This window comes from Pteropus vampyrus, unplaced genomic scaffold, assembly GCF_000151845.1.
Source record: "Pteropus vampyrus isolate Shadow unplaced genomic scaffold, Pvam_2.0 Scaffold67, whole genome shotgun sequence".
Taxonomy (NCBI): domain Eukaryota; kingdom Metazoa; phylum Chordata; class Mammalia; order Chiroptera; family Pteropodidae; genus Pteropus; species Pteropus vampyrus.
In genome coordinates, this window is record NW_011888848.1 from 2,010,063 (window position 1) to 2,027,656 (window position 17,594).

The 17,594-nt window shown below is 41.1% G+C and overlaps 1 protein-coding gene across 3 annotated transcripts in view; it reads right to left on the bottom strand.

The window, feature by feature from the left end:
- HADH (hydroxyacyl-CoA dehydrogenase) overlaps window positions 1-16,115 on the bottom strand; it is a 61,469-nt gene extending 45,354 nt beyond the window's left edge. For 2 of the 3 annotated variants that reach the window (XR_895949.2, XM_011361455.2), the window contains exon 1: window positions 15,810-16,115. Coding sequence is in view for 2 of the 3 variants with exons in the window: in XM_011361455.2 (XP_011359757.1) it covers window positions 15,810-15,935 (126 nt within the window). In the remaining variant the exon portion in view is untranslated. The remainder of the gene's footprint in view (window positions 1-15,809) is intronic. The other variant, XM_011361456.2, reaches the window with a different exon arrangement.
- Between the last annotated feature and the right edge of the window lie 1,479 nt (window positions 16,116-17,594).

Below are 17,594 nucleotides of genomic sequence, written 5' to 3' on the forward strand. Positions count from 1 at the left end.
TTGAAGAAGGCATTACTCGCTTTTTGGAAACTTCTGTCCTTAAATCAGTGGGGTCCAATGGCTTCCTGCTGCTCTCTGTCCATGAGACAATTCTAGACATTAACCAGAAGACACTATCTGGAAGAGTCCTCTCCGCTTAACTCTCCCCAAAATCCCCAAGGAAAGGTCAGGCCTGGTCAGGCTGCCTTTCTGCCTGGGACTCTTTAGCATCAGGGTCTTGTTACAACTCTCCTAAACAGAACTTGCTTCTCCATTCCTTTCTCGAAGGCTGGGCCCTGCACTTGTTTTCCCAGTTATGTTCCAAGCCTTTCACTTGAAATGGCTCTCTTCTAGCCTTGATCTCTGGCCATATTTGCATCTACCTTACCGTGTACTGAGCTTTGATTGTCAGCGACTGGCGACTGGCTCACACCTACCACCCTGAAGCTAGCAACGCCCTGTCCTCCTTTTCCAAAGGCCACAATACTAAGCAAAATCCTGAGACTCTGAGAGAAGAAATCCGTTAAACAGTCCATGGAGGTTTGCCACCGCTAGTAACAGCTATAGTTTAGAGTACAGACACCAGGCCTATCATATCTCATTTAGTTTTATTTATTAACCAAATCTCCAAGTGCCAAATGCCAATTTTATTTATTAACCAAATCTCCAAGTGCCAAATGCCAATTTTAAATTTTAACAGTTCTGTAGCTTGTGCTCTTGAAGATGAAATCATTGTAACAGTAAAACCTGCAATAGATAAGCATATATTATTTTTGACATTGGAACAGGAAAATTCAATACATAGTTTCCACTATGCCTAGAGCTAATTATTCATCTAAAGACAGGATTCACGTAATACACACATCCACAGTGTGAAGACTGCCAACCACTGTGAGGCTTAGCTCTTTGGCATCCACAGCGCTTACAACAGCATTAAGTGCCAGTAACTGCTCCATTATCTCACCATTTTCTCTCTTCGACCTATAGTGAAATGTCCTTGGAGGAGGCACTGTGGCTTTACTTGGCACAAGTGATACTCTGAACATAAATGTACATACTGGCATTGATGTCTCAGATCTCACTAGTGATAAAAAAAAAAAAAATTCATATCATCTGGAATATGCTTAAAATTTTAGAATCATCAATGAAAGGGAAACACAATTTTAAAACTTAAATTCTTGAAAAGACCCTAGTTTGAAAAATAATGACCTCATCTAACTTTTATGGTAACTATAAGATCAAATATTAAGAAAGTATGTATACTGTTACAGATTCGAAAACACTTAAACTGAAACACGGTGTTTAACACCTGGTTCAAGATTCCCCTTTCAGTCCCACATAACAACACCCTGGTTTAGGGGCTCATTACTCTCATCAGCAATAGCCTCCCAACTTAGTTTTGTGCTCCTCTCTCCCAACCCTTAACAGATGTTTCTTTCAGCTTCTTAAAGTGCAAGTCGAGCGGTCTTTGCAAGTTCCCGTTCCTTCCTCCACTAGATGCCCAGGTCTCAAACTGTAAAACTCATTACGCCTAAGACTGTCCTATATAAAAGTTCCTTCAGCTTCTTCTTTTAGACCTTGAAATATAACTTCTCTTTCTTCATTCTTTCTTGTAAGGATTATCCCTAATTGCTGCTGAGGCCAACCTTTTTCCTAGGATAGATATGGTGGTCCATGGTTATTGGTATCCAATTACTCCTCCTGAATAAAATCAGGAGTCCTTCAGGTGGTTAGTTCTCCTCTTGACTTAAGAACAGAACAAGAAGTACTGTGTTTTTCTTGGAAGTCAAGTAATTGTACTGGGGTATACAAACAATCTGGACAGTGGGGAAGCCTTCAAATAGTTTGGGTGAAAATGCAGATTACTAGAAAATGCTTTCCACCAAATGATCAAGGGTCACTGACAAAAAACTTGTCTTCTCGGAGCTGGGTAATTAATTTGATCTGCTACCCCAACAGCGATACTCCCTTAGGGCTGAAGGGGAACTGCCCTTTGGAGCGCCAGGCAGGGCCTGTCTACATTCATCCCTTCACTGACTGCCTCCTATTGACTCAACATCTGTGTTGTGCCTGTTCTGGGCCCTGAGATAAGGTGGTGAAAACACAGAGCCCTCGCTCTCAGAGAGCTTTCACTCCTCAGAAATGATCACATTTGTTCCTCACATAACCTTTGCGGGGAGGTGTTGTCACAGCAAACTGACAGTCCAGACGTGAATGGGACTTGAAGCCAGGGCTGCCTGAATCCAGAGCACCCCTCCCTGTGCTGGCTGGTCCCAACCCCCAAACCATGGCTGGGCCTAAGGGAACAGTCTGAGACAATTCTGAGCTGGGCAAGGGCCACACTCTGGAGCCCATCTGCTGAGACGGGAAATGCTCCTTAACCTCTGTGGGCTGTCTCATCTGTAAAAGTGGGGTGATAGGGTTGTTGGATTAAATGAGTTAACTCATGTTAAACACCCAGGGTGGTGCCTGACATACCATAATATCTTATTATTCTTATTCTAGGCAGCCCCTCCCCGACCCCTTCTTCCTCTGTGAGGGTCTGAGACCTAAATAATGGATCCAGGTACAGCCTCCTATGGTATATTATTTTATTTTGCTTTTGAGCTTACACCTTCTGATCCCAAGACTTGTCCTTTTCTGGCTTTCACTTTCGGGTTTTCCCTTCTGTGTCCTTCCATGTTTACAAACAGGCTGGGATCTCTCTTTACGTAAAAAAGAAAGCAAGAAAAGGGGTGGGGGTGGGTACAAACATCCTTAGCCACCTGAAGCAGCCTTCACTTGGCCACCAAAGTCCTTCAATTGCTGGGTGGCATCGTGGTATGCAGAGCACAAATTCTAGAACTGAACTTATGAGGTTTAAATCCTGGCTTAGCTACTTAATGTGTGACTTTGGGCAAGTGATGCAGCCCTTCTTTCTATGGTTTCCTGATCTGTAATAAGGGATAACAAACAGTACCCATCTTACAGGATGGTTGTAGGATTAAAGAAGTTAATGTGTTAAGTTCTCAGACCGATGCTGGGAACATGGAAGGTGCACAATGCTTGTTACCCGATGCTCCAGTTACTACATTAGATACTTCCACGTTCTCCAAACCAGGCAATTCCTATAGTCTACCAATATGGTTCCTCTACCACCACTGCTGGATGAAATCACAGGTAACTTATCAATGGCCTTCTGATTGCTCAAACCAATGCCTGTTCTCTTTGGTTCCATCTTGTACAGCCTGCACATTGCCGACTAGGGCTGCCTTTCTAAAACTCTCTTCAGTTTATTTTTTATCTGTCTGTTCATTTCAGCCACATTGACTTCTCTTAACCTTCTCTAAACAAAGGTATCCTTCAAGGTTCTACTTTCAATATTCTTTTCTTCTACCTGTATCCTTTCCTTCTGGAATCTCAATCATCCTCATAATTTTAATTAACTATGCCTGAAACCAACATATTCTGTCCCAAGCTAGAGTCATCACCTTGACTCTAAACCCAGTTCTTTTTGACCTTCATTAATGGTACCATTTATGTGAGTGTCACAGTCTGGCTGGACAACTTTAACTTTACCCTTACTGTCCCAAAGAAATTCTATCCCTCATTCAAGGCTCATTTCAAATATTACCCTCCAATAAAGTCTTTTTTTAAATGAATGTTCTCTTTCCTATTTTTGAAACCTCAGAGCCAGATTTTTACTGCTCTTATTATGCTATTTTATACCAAAGTAAACTGTGTCATTTGGATCTTTGTCTAACAATCTCTGCTCTTAGATTTAAAATCCCTTAATGGCAGAAATTGATTTGGTCTTTTTATCCCCTAGTACTTATCACATGCCTTGCACATGGTGGTTGTCCAATAAATAACTGCTAAATACCACATGCTTTGGAGTGTCACCTGAGCCTGTGCTCTTCTCCAGCCACATCGCACTTCTCCCCCTTCTATGCTATTCGTGGCTCCACCCCCTGCCCAAGTGGTTCCCACCACCAGGAAGCTCCCTCTCCCTCTGCTGCCTGAGAGACTCCAGCTTATCCTTCAGAATCCAACACAGAGGCTATTTCTGCTTTAGTGAAACCTCTCCTAACCTCTAGCAGAGGGAGTCACTTCTTTGTGCCTCTATCGATTTATAGATAGAGCAGAACTTTTATACAGGACTCCAAATAATGAAAGAAAATAAATAACAGTGTGGAGCTGGTGTGAGTTACCAATGGTCCCTCAGTTATGTATGTAATGGTGGCCCAATCCTCAGGATGTAAATACAGCAGATGAATTAAAAACAAACTGGTCATAGTCTATTTCATGTTGTAAAAACCTCGCGAATCTCAGAAGAAAGGTCATTAACCAACCAATGCGTAGGAGAAATCCCACTGTGAAAGAAGAAAGATGGGAAAATTCACAACCCCAACTTTTGATGATGAACTCAAGATGATACCTGGAGACCGTTTCAAAAGAGCTGTTGCATCATCCACTTCTTCAGAGTCTAAGTTGCTGTTCCCACAAATCCCAGCGTAGTGTGGTTCTGGCATACCTCTATCTGCAGCCCACTAGTTTCCAGAACATATAAACTTCATACACATATATGTAGTACATCATATACATATGCCATTTTTCCATATACTTTTTAAATGTCCCTTTTTCCTTACCATAAGAACACATAGTCTATATGTCATATCATATCTTAGGTGTTTAAAAGCCCTACCTTGAGGTATTTAAACCACCAAAACTTTCATCTGTATCAGGCCATGTCCCAGACATGACAGGCAGGCGACACGTGCCTTTATTACAGGTGGTTGTTTGTACTTCCATTTCTTCCCCTGGACAGTGAGCAACTCAGGAGCAGCAACCACATTTTACCTTTTACCCACTTCAATGCTTAGCATGTGGGAGATACTTAATATTCGTGAAAAGAACACCTGAATAATAAGACTTATTTTTTAAAAGACTCAATGTTTAAAATATTTTAAGAATAAGTTCGGAAGGAATCATGGCTGGTTTTTGGTGCCAGAAACTGTAACAAATTTTATATGACCTTCAAGTTATTCTAGAGTTATGAAAAATCACATTATTAGTTTGAAAAAGACAGAGAAAAAAGTTAATAAAGTTTTTAGTCAACTGCCGAGTGGAAAAAAATGCTACAAAAGTCTCTATTATTTTGGTGAGCAGATTATCAGTTTTCTGGCACAGGTAGTTGAGATGCTGGGCAAAAGGGAAGCCAGAGGGCAAACACTGGGCAGCACGACCACTCCTGTGACTTCGAATGTGGGTTTGTGCTTAGTTTCCTCCAGGATATGAATGTGTCCTATGCCTTTTAACAAAAGAGCTGTGGCCAAGGCCAGAAGCATGCAGTCCCTATGTTTGTGTCTGTCTCTGAGGGACATATGTGTGACCCAGGTCAAGGACTGGCCACAGACACATCAGCTCACTCCCTCCCTCCAAAATAGGTCTCTTCTCTATCACACTGGGAAACTGAGGCACCTTAGTTTCTCATCTACTGCAAGGGCAAAGATGGGCAAAAGCATTTATCGTTCAAGTTTATTAGTTACAGATAATCAAAACTATCGATTTTTCAAGCAGGAAGATACCCTAGAGATTATTCAGTGTGGTGGCTTTCCAAACATTTGAGCCGTGAAATCCTTCAGAGGAATGCATACAGAAGAGCAAAATGTAAAACAAAGGTCAGGAAAGAGGAGTTTGGGAACCACCAAGGAGATCCATGGAATCTCTATTAAGTCCATCAGAGCATAGTGTAGAAACCTCTGATCTAGTCACATTCATTAGGATGGCCATTATCGAAAACATAGAAAATAAGTGTTGGCAAGGATAGAGAAAAATTGAAACCTTTGTGCACTGCTGATGGGAATTCCAGTATGGCAAGTCCTCAAAAAAATAATTACCATATGATCCAGCAATTCCACTTCTGGGTATATACCCAAAAGCACTGAAAGCAAGGCCTCTAACAGATAGTTGTACACCCATGTTCACGGCAGCATTATTCACAACAGCCAAAAGGCAGAAACAATCCAAATGTCCACTGATGGATGAACAGATAAACAAAATATGGAATATGCATGCAATAAAATATTATTCCATTAAAAATATTCCAATGGATTATGCATTAAAAAAGAAAGAAAATTCTGTAAAGTTGCAGGATACAAAATCAACACACAAAAATGCTGCATTTCTACTACACTAATAATGAACTCACAGAAAGGGAAATTAAGAAAACAACTCTATTTATAATTGCATCTAAAGAACAAAATGCCTGGGAATAAATTTAATCAAGGAAGTAAAAGACCTGTACTCAGAAAACTATAAGACATTGATGAGAAAAACTGAAGATGACACAAATAAATAGAAAGATATTCCATGCTTGTGAATTTATATTGTTAAAATGTCCACACTACTCAAAGCAATCTACAGGTTTAAGCAACCCCTATCAAAATTCCAATGGCATTTTTCGCAAAGATAGAACAAACAATCCTAAAATTTGTATGAAACTATGGAAGATCTCAAATAGCCAAAGCAATCTTGAAAAAGAAGAACAAAGCTGGAGACATCATGTGCCCTAATTTCAAACTATTATTACAAAGCGATAGTAATCAAAACAACATGGTACTGGCATAAAAACAGACACATAGATCAATGGAACAGGATAGAGAGCCTTGAAATAAAATCATGCATATATGGTCAATTAATTTACGACAAATCAGCCATGAGTATATAATGGGGAAAGGACAGTCTTCAATAAATGGTGTTGGGAAAACTGGACAGCCACATGAGAAAGAATGAAACTGGACTATCTTACACCATACACAAAAATTAACTCGAAATGGATCATTAAACTCCTGAAATCATTAAACTAGAAAAAAACATAGGAGGTAAGCTCCTTGACATTAGCCTTAGCGATGATTTGACACCAAAAACAAAGCCAACAAAAGCTAAAATAAACAAGTGGAATCACCTCAAACTAAAAAGCTTCTGCACAGCCAAAGAAACCATCAACAAAATGAAAAGGTAACATACTGAATGAGAGAAAATATTTGCAAATCATATATCTGATAAGGGGAATAATATCCAAAATATATTTAAAAAACTCACACAACTCAATAGCAAAAACAAATAAACAACTCCCCCGCTCCCAGAAAAACCCCACAAAAAAAACACAATCTGATTAAAAAATGAGCAGGGGAAATGCACAGATATTTTCCCAAAAAAGACATACATACAGATGGCCAAGAGGTACATGAAAAGGTGCTCAATATCACCAATCATCAGGCAAATGCAAATCAAAACCACAATGAGATAGCACCTCACGCCTGTCAGAATGGCTATTATGAAAAAGTCAAAAAAAAAGTGTTGGAGAAGATACGGAGAAAAGAGAAACCATGTGTGCTGCTGATGGGAATGTAAATTGGTGTAGCTACTACGGAAAACAGTATGGAGGATCCTCAAAAAATTAAAAATATAATCTAGCAATTCCACTTTTTATCCAAAGAAAATGAAGCACTCACTTGAAAGGATATATGCACCTCCATGTTGATTGCAGTATTATTTACAATAGCCAAGATAGAGAAGTAACTTAAGTGTCCACTGATGGATAAATGATTAAAGAAAATGGTGTGTGTGTGTGTGTGTGTGTGTGTGTGTGTGTGTGTACACACACACACATGCCAGAGCGGAGGGAGTGAAATATTACTCAGCCATAAAAAAGGAGTAAATTCTGCTTTTTGCAACATGGATGGACCTTGACAGCATTATGTTAAATGAAATAAGTTAGAGAAAGACAAACACCATGATGATCTCACTTACATGTGGAATTTAAAAACGAACAAATGACTGAGCTCACAGATACGGAGAACAGATTGGTGGTTGCCAGAGGTGAGAGAGGAGGCGGTGAAGGGGGTTAAAAAGAACAAATTTTCAGCTTTATAGTATTGTATATTTGAAAGTTGCTGGGAGTAGACCTTAAAAGAGTTCATTGCACACAAAAAATTGTAACTGTGTATGGTGACAGGTTAACTAGACTTATAATAATCATTTCTCAATATATACGAATATTGAATCATTATTTTGCATAAATGAAACTAATACACTGTTATATTGTCAATTACATCTAAACTTAAAAAAAGGAAGAAAATTATGACACATGTAACAACACAGATGAACCTTGAAGACATTATGTTAAGTGAAATAAGCCAGTCAGAAAAGGACAAATATTGTATGATTTCACTTATATGAAGTACCTAGAATAGTCAAATTCAGAGGCAGAAAGTGGAGCAGTGCTGGCCAGAGGCTGGTGGGGAGGGGAGATGGGGAATTATTGTTTAATGAGTATGGAGTTTCAGTTTCGCAAAATGAAGAGTTCTGGGGTGAATGATCATAATGGTTTCACACAATGTGCATGTACTTAAATGCCACTAAATTGTACATTTAAATGGTTAAAATGATATGTACAACAAGGTAATTCTGTCTATGTCACATACTTCATCAAACTCTTCAATGGCTCCCCGTACCACAGAATAAAACTTAAGTTGCTACACATGGCAAGCAAAGCCCTCCAGGACGGGGCTTCATCCCTCTCTAGACACACTTCACTGTTGCCTGACGCTCCACCATCACAAGCCCTGTAACTCCCTGCATCTTCCACTGCTTCTAATCTCCTTTGCATTGTCCATATCTTCTTCCCAACTTCACTTCATTAAATAAGCCTGAGAACCACCCTGAGATACTAAGCATCCTCACTCCAACATTCTCTCATCCCCAGGCTAGGTGTCTCCCGTGTTCCTGTAATACTCCGACATACCCTTATCCCTGCACCCATCACAATGTTTTATGATCATCTGCTTCAGCGCCAGTCTCCTTTACTTCCCCCTACTGCAGGCTCCTGACTAAATGTCATTCATCTTGGACTGCTGAGTACCTAGACCCCACCTGGCTGTGGTGGGCCCTTAAGAAATGGTGACTGAACAAATACATCTGGTGGAAAAGCCAAGACGACATTAGGTCATTTGAAGGTCCAGATTTCTTTTCATCAGGATAACTGAGGGCTTCCCCCTACAATGTGAAAATAATTATATTATCGAAGGCTCTTACTTAAAAAGAATTTCATGTGTCTTGAATGCAAGGATATCAATCACACTCATTCTTCTTCTAGAATTATGCAATGATGCCATCCAAGTTATTTCCAACTTTCTATGAAGGGATGGCAATGGAGGAGGGGATCACAAAAAGAAAGAAGCCCTTTTCCCTTCTCCCATAGACATCTGTTAATTTTACAATAAATAAGGCAGACTTCCTGGCACTTTAACTCAAGTGACCATAATTTAAATCAACCCAGTGACCTACACATTGTAAGACCTTGAAGACAAGCAATCTGCAATGGAAAATATTTTATTTGAAGGTCATGTCCTCAGTTCCATGACTTCTCTAGCCTTAGTGGAAGGGAAGCTTAGCCAGAGAGAAGTATTTTTAGACAAGGGTGTTTCAGAGCTGTAAAAATAGGCTGAGTGAATAGCACAGTTGTCCAAACCCCTGAGTACTCCAGCCACAGGGCCAAAGTAAACACAACAAACAGAAGCACACTGGACTGACATATTTTCACAAACATAACATCAAATTTGAAGCAGCTTCTCTAAAGCATAACCTGAATGGTGAATTTGTGAGAACTATGTCAACTGGTCCAGCTGGGGTGTCCCATGTGCCCCAACAAATGACAGAGATATCAAGTACTTTGAACGGATAAAGTGTCACATCTGTAGAGTTTTTAAAGTGCCAGGCTCATGTGCCCCAACACTGCAGAAGGGCTGCATTTCATCAACATTACATTCTTTCAGAAAAATCACAAAGTTGCTTGAACTATCTGCCATACCCGAATTCCGACTTCCTCCCAATTTCCAGAATAAGTGCACTGTGTCAGTGCTCCCCATGCTGGCTGTGCCCCAGAGGCGGCTGTGCTTTCCCATCAAGACCCAGCTTCAGCTTCTCGTGCTTTGATGAAGGGAAAAGAAAAGTCATAAATCAGTTGTATCTCTCAGAGCTGGTAATTTCGGGTTTATAATTACCTCTAGTAGTGCAATACCGTGAACTTTACCATAGGCACGAGTTGACTTCATTAACTTCAACGATTAGGAAAGGCATTCTGTTGAGGCTTTCAACCACCACCACTGTAATCAGCTGGTTTGTTCTTAAAACAGTTAAATTCATTGGCTGGCCTCTTTATATAAACTTAGATTTTTATATTACAAAAAGTGTGTCTAAAAAGCCAAGAAAATGTGCCTCCATTTTTAGATAAGAAGTATGTTAAACATACAATTAAAAAAATCCAACGAGTATCTAGGTTTGGTAATGTAGAGAAAATAACTTCACAACAATCCACGTAAAAATGACTGGTCCAGGAATCACAAAGGAAAGCTCAGGAGAGAGCCCTCCTCGTAGAGGAAAGTCTGAGAGCCTTTTGCTGTTTGGAGCAGACTGACCACGACCCCATCTTCAGAGTGCACATGGTTGGAAGAACAATGGCAATAACAGAAGGAGGAAGCTCTCTGGAAAAGCTGGAGGTAACACGATAACTGAGTTTCAGCAAGTGACTTTGAGGCTATTACGGGCAGAAAGATGGCAGCAGAGTATCCAAACAGTGACAAATGATCAGCAAGTGACTCTAACTGTAAGTCTAGAGCTGAGGAGAGGTCAAGCTGCTATCTGTTAATTCCAGATGCCCACAAAGGCTCCCCTTGCCTGTGTAGGCCATGCCTCCCCATAAGACAGCAGAGACCAAAAGTGCAGGCGAAACTGGTTATCTCAGCCTCGTGTACCTCTAGCCAGCAGAATAGCACCTGAGAGATCAAGTTCTGGCCCCAACTCTGCCTCTGACCCTTGACCCCAAGCACATCTCTGCAGTAGAGATTATTACAATGGTCACATGAAATGACAGAGATATCAAGTACTTTGAACGGATAAAGTGTCACATCTGTAGAGTTTTTAAAGTGCCAGGCTCTGTTGTAAATGCTTTATGAGTATGAACTCATTGTAATACCCACAAAAGTCTAAATGAAGCACTAACATTATTTTGCTCAACAATCCACATTGGTCTTAAAATCTTTAGAACTGTTTTAACTCCCCATATGTCCCTTATCGTATATCTTCAAAAACAATTAAGAGAATCTAAAATAAGAGAAGTCATCACCAGATTAGAAGTGATGGAGCTATATAAAAACATTTATTGAACAGTTACCATTGAACATGCTAGCATGACTCTAAGCACTTAGCTCATTTAACTCTCATACTACTGTGAAGCGAGTATCCTAATTCCCAGATAAGGGGAAGAGGCAGAGAGGGTTTCAGTGACTTGTGCAAGGTTCCCACAGCCAGGAAAGGAAGGGCTAGGATCCAAACTCCAGCAGCCAGTTCACTTTCAAGCATTAGACCACCACTCACCAGACACTATCCCATCACACTGTTAGCATAATCCAGGGAAAGACACAGAACAGAGAGCAGCAGCATTATCTTCCTGTGAGCTGGGCAGTGAGGGTTGTGACTAAGGGCAGATACAGGAAGAAGAGAGAAGGGGAAGGAAAGGAAATGAGAAACTCAAGCAGGGAACAGATAACAGTGAGGATGGATCTAGGACATGGCAGAAAAATTCTAAAACCTGACTGAGGTGCCATTTCTGCTCTATAGTATCCAAACATATTTCTCGACATTCTTTTTTTGCCTGTTGGTCCCACCTCAAGTCCAATGACTAATACGCCGACAGGCTGGTTTACTGTCTCAGTACATCACAGAGAGCAGGGAACAGCCCAGTAAAGAAGTGAGCAACAACAGAGAAAATGAGGGAAGAACTTCATGACAAACACATGTCCCATACTCTTGAAGAGGAAGTTAATACCTGAGAATAAAAATATTCTCTCCATAAGAACAGTTACAAGGAAAGCTTACAGCCAGGTGACTGTGCCAGTCTCCTGTGATTCCAAAACTTCTCCCCGGCTACTGCACTGTATTCAAGCAAATTTCAAGAGATGTATTCACTGAACAGAAAGAATAAAGTTAACGAATACACAACAACTCTGATCTCTCTTCTATTCAGCACCAGGAAATTCAGCTAGGGAAAGGGAGAAGAGATGGGTGAACAAATTCAGTGGCTGGGGAGGAGCTTGCGGGTCCCCTTGAGTCCTCATTAAGCATCACAAATTTCAGAGAAATATTCATCTGTAGCTTTGAATGTTGCCCCCGCCTTTGCTTTAACAGTTTCAGGAGCTCTGTCCAGAAACAGATACTAAAAAATAAAAACTTTGGGTGAGAAGAACCCAACCTCCAAACCCCTTCAAGATGCAAACTTTCTCACTTCCTCCAAGAAGTGTAGTGCTCTAAAAGGAATGTTGTACCAGGGCCCTGAGAAATCCAGCCTCTGAAATGCCATGCCGAGGGATCTCTCTATCCCTTCACCAGGAACTTAAAAGCTACGAGCGCTCTGGGCTCCTCGTATGAAAAAGGCAATGGACGAAGCAAGGTTTATAAAGGATTCATCCCTCAAACTGAAGAAATGCACAGCTCGTACCTTTCTTCCATTTTCCCCTCTATAAAGCAAAACACAACCTGACCCCCGCTCAAGGGTCATTTAATGCCGTAGGCATCTTTGCTGGCCTAAGTATCCAACTGAAGACAAATTGGCAATCAGAACCAAGTCAGAAGTGAATAATGGGCAAACACATAAAATCAGTTAACCTTACTTAAATATTAACCTGCAGTCTAAGAGATTTTTAAAATTTAAAACAAACAAAATGACAGGTGAAGTAGATATTCTTGGAGAATACATATGTACAAATGACCTGTGCTCTGATCACGTGTAATTAAGCAGACCTTGCTTGTCTTAAATTGCTTAATTGCTCAAGAAATGAGTCAGTGTCCCATAAAATCTATTTAATTTGTTTCATCCTAGTCAGCATGAATTGGAACATAAGGCAAAAATGATTTAAAAAAAATTAAGATTGTAAACAGAACTAAAATTAAAATTAAAACTACTTCAGAAACCTTGATTAAATTTAAAATTTATTAAAATTAAAACTACTTCAGAAAAAGTTCAGGAGAGTACAGCTAAATGTGAATTAGTAGCCTACTTTAGATGCTAGTTTGTGCTTGTGTTTTTAAGGCTTTATGAGGATTAAAAATATGATGGGGGGAGGACAAGACGTGCCTCTCTCTTTTCTGAAGACCTTGGACAAACTGAAGTATTAACTGGCATTTTCCTTCAAGATTAAGCGAGATGAAACAGAATCGCAACCAATATTCTTCATCTAAACAGTACAGGCCTACCTCAGCAGCAACAATCAGGGATGGGAGTGGTAGGAAGGGAGGACAAAAGGAGAAGCATAACTGCAATGAAAATATTAACCATAAAGGCAGAAGATAACCTGTTGTGAGCTCTTACTAGGTGCCGGACACTGTGCTAAGTGCCTGACAAGGGATAATTCATTTAATCCTCTCCACACTCCTATGAGGCTAGTACTAGTATTAATCCTACTTAAGAGATTAGTAAACTAAGGCACAGAAGTAACTTTCCCATTTAATACAGCCAACATGAGGCAGAGCCAGCATATAGACCATCCAATTCCCCATACTGAACTGGAACTAATCTTCAGTCAAACACAGCAACTATATAGCCTGTTGCACTCAAGAAACAAAAGAGATTTACCCTGTGCCAAGGGCCAAGGGGCACAGAAAATGAGGCAATACTGCCTAGAACTCCATGCTTCAGGGTAGTGTGCAAAAACGGATCAGCTAAACCACTGAAACTAATTGACCTACTGCCGGAGAGCAGCACTGAGATGTACTGCAGGAAAGCAAGGTTCCCCTCTACAGGATTACAGTTGTCAACGAAAGTGAGTGAGGCTCTTGTAAACTCTTTTCTATAAAGATGGAACTACTATTCCTTATAGCTGTTCACTATTTAGACTTCTGGTCTTTATCAACTTTTGGTCTGACAGTTCCATTGTATTTCCAACCTTTGGGGTAAAAAGCTCTCTTTTTCCCACCTTAAGTTTCAAAAGGAACTCCCTGGTCCAACTACTCAAGGATTTGATCCACAAGTTTGCGTTCCCATCAATGCCCTCCTTTCTCAGATGAAAGCTCCAATACCATATTCATATTTTTAGGTTTTTTAGGTGCTACTTTGGGGCCTTTTCGGGTAACACTTTTTTTTTTTTTTTTGGTCCAATAATGGATACAGCATTTAAGAACTGAGCAACTTGATTTTGTACTTGGTTTCTACCTGGTTTCTAATCTTCTTCCACTGATGTCTTCGAGGCACCATCAACAATAGTTTTTGGACCCATCTCCTATATTGGCATTGGAGGCTTATGGCCCTAATTATTTTGTCCTTAAGATATTGTTTAAATATTTTCAAACGAATACATTATTTTATACCTACCCATGACAAATCTCTCTCCCTCAGCCGTGGGAGATTTTGGTGGAGCAGGGGAATACAAGTGTGCTCAAGCTAAATTTTCTCGAGTATACTATAATATGGTATAATATTTGGAACTTTTAGGTTAAAGGCACTTACTCCTCCCATCTCACGGAGAACACAGTTTAGAGAGACACCATAACCTAGCAGCTAGGGCATCCACACAATTAAAAGGGCAATGTATGTCCAAACGCATGATCTCAGAAGAAAGAAATGGAAGAATGTAAGAAGAAAGCTAAAATGTCAATAAAATATAGATTTGAGAAGAAAACACAATCAAATTATTATGTTGCAAAAAATTTGCACGAAGAGGAAAATTAAGATACATAATAATAAAAGATTTTTTAAAAAGCAAGCATAGACGTGGTTGGAAAGACACTGAAAAATAAATTCTTTCATGACTGTAGCCACCACATTGAAGTATTCCTATAGGAAAAAATAGGTAATGGTTTCTCCTCCAACAATATACAAAGGGCTGAAATACTAAGAATATAATTAACTAGGATATGAAAATCTAGCTTCTCCAATGAGCTGGAATTTGCTAAAAATAAGTAAGATGCAAGTATCACAGTATCCAGGTAATCAATTGCACAACTGACCCTAAGCCACCGCTCTGCTGGAACAGAGCAGGGTCCTGAAGACGCACAGTAAGGTTGGAGGCTCCTCCCCAGCCCTCAGAAGCTTTATCTTCCCCTCCCACTTTCTGCAAGCGCCGAATTGCGCAGTTCTCAGTACAGAAAGCAGAGTCAAAGGTTAAAGTTAACAAGCTGCTGCCTATGGCCTAGTTCCAGGGCCTCACGAGCTGATTAGGTAACTTTACAAAGTGCTGCAACGGTGAGGACTATTGTTACTCTTTGTAACCCAGCAAGCAAACAGAGGAGGAGTTGAAAGGAGGGCATTTAGGACAACAGAAAACTGCTCTGACGAAAACTGCATAATTCTAAAAAACTGATCAAATTAAAATTGATTGTATTTCAGGTCTATGGAAGTAAATTCGGGTTTAAACCAAGGAGGAAGGAAGCACGTTATGTCTCCACTTGTGCGTATACGATACCAGCTTCTGTCTGTAAAGCCCCATTCCAAAGTGCATTCACCAACACGCCACCGAGCCCTCAACGGGCCCTGGGGACGGCTGCAATTTAGGGACGAAGAAACTGAGGCTGGGCCCCTGGACACAGGCTCTTTGGAAGTGGACACACTCACAGGCCCCGACACCAGACCTTTCAACCACCAACTACAAGGGTGAAGGAACCGGGTGGAAAAGTCCTGGGCTTCCCGTGGACGTCGACCTCTCGGCGGGACACCACGCCGGGTGGTAGCCCGCCAGCGCTCTCATCTTAGGGTGGGCAGGAAAGCAAACGGGGTGTGTTGCCGCTGGGTGGCTCACCTGCGCGATGCCGGAGCCCATCAGCCCGCCGCCAATGACCGTCACGTGCTTGACGACGATTTTCTTGGCCGAGGCGGTGGATGAAGAAGCCATGGAGCGAATGAAATGCCTGGTTACGAAAGCCATGGTGCGGAGCCGGAAGGGGAGGTGGAGCGGCAGAGGAGATGGAGGCGAGGCAGAGGCGGAGGAGATAAGCGGCACAAGAACGAGCAAAACACTGCATGCAGCGCGCTACCAGCAGCTAGCTGACTTCCGAGCGCGGAGGCCCAGACTGCTCCGCCGCCGGCGCTCTCTGGGCGTCACCAGACGTCACCGGCGGCGGGGCGGGGACCCGTGGCCCGCTCCGCCCATTGGCCGAGGCCACCCGGACGGCGTTCGAACGTTGGAGCGCGGCCTCGGGGCCCACGTGGGCTGGCACGGGCCGCTGCGCTCGCAGCAGGGGAGTGTCGGGCAAGGTCACCCGGCCGCAGCGAGCCGGGACGGTTCGCGCTCCGGTGTCTGGCCGAGTGCGGGCCCTTCTTTGGAAAAGCCACGGGCTCCTCGGAAGATGAACACGTGGCGTTGACTTATTAAATCGTCGCCTTAGATGCTTGTGCATACCTCAGCGCAGAGTAAATACATGTTCTTTGGTTGTGGTAATAAAGGGATTCAAAATTAGCACCATTGATTCATGTCACTGAATAACCAACTCTAGGGATTACTTTACTCCTGTGGATAACGATTGTTTCTGCTAAAACTTTAACTGCTCACATTCAAAACAAATGTCTAGTGACCAGTGAGTTCCAATAAAAAATCAAGCCCAAGAAGTGAAAGGGAGAGTTGACCTTTTAGTTACCCATTTGAGCTTTAGACATTAGATGCTTTAAAGTCAGAGAAATCTTTGTGGAGTAACTGATACCAACTAGGCCAATCTCTCTCGTATGAGTAATTTCTAGTTACTGTACCTAATATGGAATTTTTATTAATTTATTTTAAATATGTAATAAGGACCTACAAACTCACCATAAAAATAAGTTGCCTTCTATGAGAAGTAACTATCATAATGAATCCTGTGTTCACCATTCCTTTGCTTTGATCTAAGTTTTACATCTAATTCTGTAAGAATATAGGAGAAGCAGTGTTGCTGAGCACTATTAGGCTTGGGACAATACTAAGACAGTCACATCTAAATAAAGTCCATTAAGTGCTAGAATATAGCAGATGCAAAAACCTATGGGACTAGAAATGGAAAAGAAAGATTACACTGAAAAATCTAGTAATTTGAGGAAGTAAATATATGAGAAAAAAGAATAGGCACTGGAGACACCACATGCAAAGGTAGAAACAAAATATTCTCACAGGAAAAGGAAGAGGAATTGGGTGTGATGAGAGGTAAAGCTAGGATGGAAAATTAGAAGGATGCATGGATGATTCTTTAGTTGCATTTTAATTTTTGATTCTCAATTACATGTGCCTAATGCCAGGCCAAACATATTCTAACGACAGTGTTGGCCTTTTAGTTACCCATTTCACAATATATATATTTTTAATGTATAATGTCAATCATAATGCCTGAGAATGGTACATTTTCAGATCTGCGATGTGTTTTCCTCAGAAAAGAAAGATTAATCACTGTTGTATTGTTTAGTGATCCTCAAATCCGAGGCCATCTGTATTATGCAAAGTTGTGATATCAAGAAAGGAACACCGAGTATGACAATATCATTGGACCTAGAGGCTATTATGCTAAGTGAATTAAGTCAGAGAAAAACAACTACCATACAATCTCATTTATATGTGGGATCT